The sequence below is a fragment of the Cavia porcellus genome, unplaced genomic scaffold (genome assembly GCF_034190915.1).
Source record: "Cavia porcellus strain 051 isolate PalLab524CR breed Dunkin Hartley unplaced genomic scaffold, mCavPor4.1 scaffold_1, whole genome shotgun sequence".
In the NCBI taxonomy this organism is placed as follows: domain Eukaryota; kingdom Metazoa; phylum Chordata; class Mammalia; order Rodentia; family Caviidae; genus Cavia; species Cavia porcellus.
This window is the reverse complement of record NW_026947484.1, coordinates 51,369,510-51,378,051: the sequence shown is the minus strand read 5'-3', so window position 1 is coordinate 51,378,051 and position 8,542 is coordinate 51,369,510. Positions and strand designations below refer to the sequence as shown.

General features: G+C 38.8%; 1 protein-coding gene across 1 annotated transcript; it reads right to left on the bottom strand.

Moving 5' to 3' along the window:
- Positions 1-2,901: 2,901 nt before the first annotated feature.
- On the bottom strand, positions 2,902-5,180 carry LOC100714769 (dihydrolipoyl dehydrogenase, mitochondrial-like). The gene is given in 2 exon segments (XM_063248175.1): positions 2,902-4,162; positions 4,164-5,180. Coding segments are annotated over 2 exon segments (1,530 nt in total). The 5' UTR covers positions 5,111-5,180; the 3' UTR covers positions 2,902-3,579.
- Between the last annotated feature and the right edge of the window lie 3,362 nt (positions 5,181-8,542).

Sequence of the window (8,542 nt, the reverse complement as noted above, 5' to 3'; positions counted from 1 at the left end):
GACTCCCTGCTCCCTTTGTCACTCCCTGCTCAACTCTCATGTTCTCCAGTATCTTATTCTACATTTTCAGGCAGTCTGTTATTACTGTCTCTGTATTTTGTTAACATTTGGAACGACCTTCAGTACTCTACTTATGCTATGACCTTTAAATGCAAACAGGTCCAGAGAATCGTGCCCAAAAACCACGTTTATGTCATCATTTCTCTCCCTACTGAAGAGGCTGGCATACTCCTAGATCTCCAGAAATGTCTGTGGGCTTGAAAATGAATTGAATCAATCTGGATTAATAGATAAAATTGCAAAAGCTTCTGGATGGTAAATTAACTTGAAGTGTAGCCTAAAAACGTAGCCGCATGCTCTAGTTTATTTGACTAAAGGAGTGAGATGGCAGGCTCAACCTCTGGAGAGAGAAGGAATCCATCACTCTCTGATAGCAAGCCTCCAGTCTCCATCGAGATCCCACAGTGATCTGTAGGGTTTCCTCCAGCAGTAACAGGGGCAGGTCATGAGGTGGCCCACAGGGTTCCCATCAGCCTCAGCATCACTTGTCTCACACACTGTCTTCACGACAAATTTGAGCAGTGCCTTTGGGGAAATGAAGAAGAAGGCATCGAGTGAAGAACAGGGCTGAACTGCAGACACTTGGTTTGATAAATCACATTACTGAGGCTTTCTTTAATAATTAGTTCTCATTTATTGGGGGTCATCCAAGATACCCCCTCCAAATGTGCTCACCTGTGACTAGCAGGTGCCTGAGAGGGGAACAGGAATTCTGTATCAGATGGAGGCAGCAGATGCGGAGGTGCTAACACACATAGTGTGGTTAGGCGGGGAGCAAACTAACCCCCCTCCCCCACAGGCTATGGAATTGCCGGAAGCAGTGACTGACGCACCTCTAGACCCGCTAAGTTCCGTGTGCTCCTGTAATATTATGGGCTTTCTGATCCTGGCTTGGTTGTTAGAATAGCCCGAGTCACTCACTGGTTTCCAACCCCCTTTCTGCTTTTTACTACATGGACTTAGCCAAGAGCTTCCAGCCAGCACCTCTGCTGCCAGCTCCCTCTTTGGCTGACCTTGGTGATGATTAGGAATCTGTGACCACTCTAGGTCAAATATACAAAGAGTGATTAAGAAATAGAGTGAATGTACAAACTTGTAACAAAATAGTTTATTGCAATAAAGTATGCTTTGTCATTAATTCCCCTCAAAATACTCCCCTTGCTCCAGACAAACTCATTCCATCATTCTTGCCACTCTCTGGAGCAGTGCTGGAGGTCCTCTTTCCAAAGTGTCTTTATGGGGTGTGATAGAAAATGCAGTGAGTGCTGCTTCTGAGTGCATCCGAGAAAAAGGCAGCCTGAAATCACGACAGTGTGTTCCCATCCACCTTCCCACCAGGTCTGGCTCCACTCCAAAGTCAAAATGACCATGGTTCTGAGTCTATTCAGAGCATCAAGGCAGCCATGACAGTGACCTGAAGACAAGAAAGAAAATTTCCAGAACTAAGCAAGTGAGAAGTATTTAGAGAAGAATTAATGATAAAGTGTCTTTCCTTGTAATAAAGCTTTTAAAGATGTAAGTGTATCATATTTTTATCCTTGTATTTTTATACCTTGTATTTTATTACAGAAGACTACTCTGTTCATGTATGGGGTCTCATCTCTGCTATTCTGATGATCTACGAAGACTAATTCTATAAACCATACATCAGAATTGTAAAACATTAGCGAATCTCTCAATCTAAACCACATTCCAGGAATCCATTAGTAGTCCAGCTTCCCTCCACCCCACTTATTCCACGAATCCCCTACCCATTCTGCGCTCCTTCCTTCCTGGTTTCTCTGTGGCACTTCTCATTTCTTACCCATATATTTTCATCCTCCACACATGCATTCCCAAACCTTCAATTAAAAAAGCCTTTAAATTTGTAAAAGGTCCTCTAGGTAGCAGGATCCAGACAGGATTGACAAACACCATTTTGGGAGGTACTGTTTTCCAGCCATACAAATACAGATCAAAGTTAGGAATTGCACACACTCTGCAAAATTAATGGATAATGTATCAAGAGGTTCAGAGAGCTGAGGTCCAGAAGCCTCTGAGGTGTTTTCCATCTGTTTTGCTCAATTCTTTGCAAACTTTCTCCAAACATCCCCTTAGTTTTTATATTTCCACCTAGAAATAGTTTCACAGCATGGATGACAGGAAACCAATCTTTACCCAAGTTGCTCTTCTGATCAACTCACATTTATGATTCACCCATTGTTCTTGGTCATACACGCTTTAACCATAAGATGATCTGTGGTTCATCACTGTTCTTTATTCCTGTGACCAGGCTGTCGCTGATCAGTTCTTCCTGCACGTCCCTCAGTGTGAAGTCCTTTTCATTGTCGCTGTGGCAGGCTACTTGGAACACACAACACCCTCAGCCTGAGAACTATCAGCCCTACTGATACTGCCTTCCTATTCTTTCTACACATTATTTTTAGATGTTGTTAGATGAATCTTCAAAAAAAAAAAAAAAAAGACCACTTTCCTGGTGTCATTCCTCTGTTTAGGAATCACCAATTGTTCTGTTTGCCTCATCTCTGAATCAATAGGAACACTGAGTGTCATCACTTCCCAGTGATGGATTCCTTTGCAGGAATGAGAGTGACCCAAGTGTGGCCCATGTACAAGCATCCTGAGGTTTCAGTTCTCTGTACTCGCATCTTGGACAGGTGTTTAGTCAAATAACACTGAAGTGCAAGGGAGAGAACAGGAGAAAAGAGAGGGAAATAAAAGCAGGTTGGAGGGAGAAAGAGGGAAGGGAGGATGTGCACCTTACAAACTTAGCTCATCTAAGCTTATTATAGAGCTGTTTTCTTCCAGATTGCCCAATTTCCTTCAAAACCCAGATTCCTCTTTTTTTTTAACCAGTAAACAAATACATTTATTTTGATGTTTGCAGTCTTTGCTATAAAACATTTAAGTATTTAATATTTGAGTTTTGTAGATAGGCTTAATTTCCATAGCTATGTTAATTATCCTCAAACTTGTAGACCTCAACAGAACCTTAAAATCTCTGTAAACTCATAAATTCTACCTCTAAACTTCAAGAACTTAGGAGTTAAATAAAACAAGGGAGAAATGGTCACTATTTACACAAGTTTGGTTTATACATATGTATTTAAGTCTTGTTCTAATAACAGATTTGTTTTCAATATGAAAACCAAATTTAAAATAACTTGATCACCTCTCTTCACACACCATAATCCAACTCCATCGCCTTCACAGAATCAAAGATAAATGCCACTTTAATTCAATGGAGCTGAACCTTTCATAAATATGAAAATACGAACTGGTGAAAATCAATCAGGATGCTACTACAGGTAGCTTTTCTCCTGCATGCTAATGTACTGAAACAGAGTATTTAAAATATAGATACAAGATTATTGCATTCTGTCCAAACCTATTAAATACCTTCCAAAAGTTTCATAATTCAGTCCTAGAAGTTCTTGGAACTGTGAGCATATCCTGTTCAGAAATGTGACCTCTACAAAAGCTTCCAGGAGGTTTCAGAAAAGAAGTAGATCTTCTAATTTAAAAGTTGATCACTTTGCCAAATGATGCAGCCAAGTTTGCTTCTCTAAAAGCTTCTGATAAGGTCAGGTGAGCATGGCAGACTCTAGCTATATCTTCACAGGACGCTCCGTATTCCAAAGCCAGAGCTGCTTCATTTACCATTTCTGCAGTGCCTGGTCCCAGAATATGTGCTCCCAGCACTCTGTCTGTTGCCTTCTGCCCAATAATCTTCACCATGCCACCTGTGTCAACATTTGTCTTAGCTCTGCTGTTGGCAGCAAACAGGAATTTCCCAACTTTGTACTCAATACCCTCCTCCTTCAACTGCTCTTCCGATTTGCCGACCCAGGCCACCTCAGGGTGCGTGTAGATCACCGATGGCACACAGCTGTAGTCCATGTGCACCGCGCCGCCAGCCATGCCTTCCACGCAGATGATGCCTTCATCCTCTGCCTTGTGAGCCAGCATTGGGCCGGCCACCACTTCCCCGATGGCATAGATGTTTGGAACTTTAGTTTGGAATCTGCTATTGACTGGAATTCTGCTTCTGGGATCCAGTTCAATTCCAAGTTCTTCTAGTCCCAAATTCTGAGTAATAGGGACTAATGCAAACCAAGAGTACATCACACGTGATGACTTCAGCTTTCCCACCAGAAGCAGCTTCAATGGAAACATCGATTTTTCCATCTGACTTCTTGGTGGCCCCAGTAACATTTGTGTTCAATTTAAATTTAAACCCTTGCTTTTGAAGGATCCGCTGAAAATTCTTAGATATCTCCATGTCGATTCCGACTCCACCTACGTGACCCAGAAACTCAACTGCTGTCACATCGGCACCAAGTCTTTGCCAGATGGAGCCCAATTCTACGCCAATTACACCTGCACCGATGACAAACATCTTTTCTGGAACTTTTTTTAAAGATAAAGCACCTGTAGATGACACTATTGTATCTTCATCAATCGTGATTCCAGGAAAAGGAGTGATTTCTGAACCGGTAGCTATTAGGATGTTCTTTGTATCAATATCCTGAGTGCTGCCATCAGCTTTTGTAGCTGTGACCTGGTTTTTGCCTGTTATCTTTCCGAACCCATTGACGTGAACTACCTTATTTTGTTTGAATAAATGGGCAATTCCTCCTGTTAAAGCTTTTACTGCATTCGTCTTCTGCTCCATCATCTTCTCTAAATTCAAGCGAACTTCAGACATTTCAATTCCCCTAGAAGCAAAGTCTTTTCCATGGGCCATATGATAGTAATGAGAGTTATTCAATAAAGCCTTAGAAGGAATACAACCAACGTTCAAGCATGTTCCACCAAGTATTTCATTTTTCTCAACGCAGACTGTCTTAAAGCCTAACTGCGCAGCTTTAATGGCAGCAACATACCCATAACCGCCAGGACCAGAACCTATCACCTTTACATCGGCATCAATCGATTGATCTGCATAAGTTCTCAGAGGTACTGCAGAAACTCCCTGCAGGCCATGAGATATCTGATTGAAATGCCCTCTCTTGGCCAAGGAGCGGTACACACGATTCCAGCTCTGCATTTTGCCTTAGTACTCTCCCTTCCGCCAACGCTTTCACCTACGCTGAACACTGCCTCCACTTTTCCAAGGTCTCCCTCCAGATTTCTCTTTTTGTACTAAGCCCGATTTTTAATAAAAAGCAAGTTTTGTTCTAAGTAAAAAATAAATAAAACTCATGAAACTAAATGAAAAGCACATGCTTTGATTTTCCCATATTCCTGATGGATATTAAACCAAGATAGATTTCTCAACGCCAATATTCCAATATAGCATAGAGGGGGAAAAAGCACTTTTGCAACTTTCTCTCATAAAAGAACGTCCTGTGTGCTTGAACCCTACGTGTCTCAGACGTGATGCTCAACGTTTTTCTCTCATCTTTTGAGATGTTATTCTGCCACCTTTGCTTGTGTGCTGATTAGTGTGTCAGAGAGAAGACCAAGACTGAAAAACGGTATGGTTAAGGGACTTTACGGGTCGAGGACATGGAGAAGAGAGGACTTTAAAGCCAGAAAGCACTTTCTCAATTATCTAGGCTTTAAGATAAATGCAGAGCTGTGTTTGACAGAATGAAATTAACAATCAAAATATTCTTCAGTCAAAAATACTTTTATCTGAAAGGACAAAAAAGAAATAACAGCACTCCTAATTTTAATATGGGACTTGGCACTTTTAGTCACCCTGTAAAAAAAATAAACCCACTGGGAAGTAGACCCTAATGTGAGGGAGTTGAGTTAAGATCTTTTAATTAAATGTAAAGATTTTCTTACTCTTGGGAAAGGACATAATTAGCTGTTTTCTAATGCATTTGACCTGAAGATGCTTGAGTCAGCAGATAATTGAATGCATTAAAAGAAGTAGAAAATTCTAATTATGAGATTTAGTTGTTGCGGTAGGGGAAAAAGAAGTAACTCATGATTTATTCAGGAGACTTCATGCAAATGTAGAAGTGAGAGGAAGGAGTCCATTGCCAACTGTTTCGGGGTTGTGATCATGAATCCTCATGCAGAAGCTCTTAGGGGAAATGTTGGGAGGATCCGGACATGAGTCATTTGTGATCCCCAGGAAAGATCTCAATCTGCACACCAAAAAATTACCGCTAAAAACAGCATGGTGCACTCACAGCCCCCAGGCTGTACCAGCTCACTGATGTCTGCACTGCAGGTTTACGCTGATGCACGGAGCCTTGGTATTTGCCGTGATGCTTCTGAAAGCACACGTATCCTAGTCTACACAGACACAAGCTGTTCCCCAATGAAGAACTACAGAGCAAGTACTTGGTCATCCGGTGCTTATGCAAGTTTGATGGAGATGTTTCACAAAATCCAACCTCATTTTATTATGATGTTACTTAAATATTTCTGTATGTGAGGTCTATGAATTTAAACATACATTCTTATGCTCATCAGCTCTTCTACAATTTCCCAAACAAGATGATACACAAAATAAATGCAAAGAGTAAGCCAATAAATCCCAATCAACATAACTGAGGTGGAAGCTGCCGTTTTGTTGAAAATGTGTCTCCACTGAATCCCAGATGCAATATGGCTACTAAGGCAGAGGTCTGCAGTGTTAGCCTTGGCAAATCTAGGATGTGACCTGCGATCATTCAGTTCTCTACTGCTCTTCTTTATTTTTTATTTTAAAAAGCAAGACAGAAAAAAGATAGAAATGATATAGAATTTCAAAAAAATAGTAGGAAATAAGTATTGGTTAATATATTGCACATAATTATCTTAGAATTAGTTGTTCGGGTTATAAGATTTAGGCATGAAAATAACGATCAAATAATGAAAGCACAAACTGTTCTTTCAGACGAACTAACAGAGATCAGCAGTGTAGTTATCTATCTTGTATATACAAACATATACATATACATACACCAATATACGTATAATCTTTTCCCTTCTTCCTCTTTTCCTTTTCCTTATCCAAGTTGTTCTTTCCTTTTGAGCACTTTCTTTCCCTTCCACTATCACAATATCATCACAATATCTATTGCATATTTTAGATTTCAATATTATTTCAATTTTCTTTACACTAGGGAGACAATTCAATATTTACAAATGTGAGTTTGATTTGTTTTACTTATGAGTATGATCTCAAGTTGTCTCCGTTTATCTATAAAAGCCTCAAGATCATACTTTATCTTAACTAATGTAAAACTGGACCTGGCTCTCACAAACCACTTTGATGTGAATAAAACTACAGTAAATATAAACTCAGATACTGAGTACACTGTCTAAGTTATTATATATTCTGCTCTCTTTGAATATATGGAAAATACCATTTCAATGCTTATTAATGCATGCATTCACTCAGGAAACAGTGTTCGCAGTGTATTTGCAAATGGTTATAATGAAATATGAGGCAGGAGATGGTGATGATGGCAGTGAAGAACATTTTTAAAATCTTAAAACCAAATGATCAGTAATGAATCGTATATTTAAGAAGCTATAGCTTTAGGTTGCAATAAAGTCACTAGCAAGGCACATGAATAAAGTTAAGGAAATTTTAAAATAGCAAAGCACATTTTATTGACCTGGGAAATAAGACCCCAGATTCAGAATAATTGCAATGGAATGACGAGGAGGAGAAGGAGTCTGTTTTACATACACCTCTGAGTACTTGTTAGATGGTAGTCACCAGCAAGGTATTTTGTAGTTTCAGCTTCTTAGAAACCTTATGCAATAGCTACTATGCTTATCTTTTATACACAAGGCAGCTTAAAACCAAAAGTTTAGAGCTAGTAATGATGCAATTATGTCTTCAGTGCAAAAAGAAGAGCTCCAAGATGTGACTACATCTCTACATGAAAGAGGTGGTATTTGAGTTGCACATGATTTATAATAATCAAAGCTGAGCTGAAGACATGATTCACTGAATGGACGTGAATGCTAAATAATTCATATAATGATAATATATCATACATATGATGTATAATAAATTACATCCCAGATACAGGTATATGTTACAAAATATTAGTAAAATTATATATAAGTAAAGCTATATAAATTATATATTCACATATAGAATTAAAATTATATATTAATTATATAGTTAAAATATATAACTTTAACATAGACATATATTTATTATATAATTTTATATAATTATATTTAATATATATTAAAATGTATTGATATATATTTCTACATACATATTTATATATAAACATATTTATATTAAATTTGATAATAGTGTGGTTAATTTGACTGGATCAGAGGGTTCCCAGACATTTGATCAAACTTGATCCTGGGTTTTTATGTGAGGATAGTTTTGGATAAAATAAACATTTAAATTTTTAGAATAAATAAATATTTTCCCTCTCTAATGTGTAGAAACCTAAAGAATATAAAGATCTTGACCTCCCATGAGGAAGAGAGCGTTTTTCCTGAGTAACCTCGATGGGAACGCTGACTTTTCCCAACTTTTGACCAGAACTGAAGCAGAGCT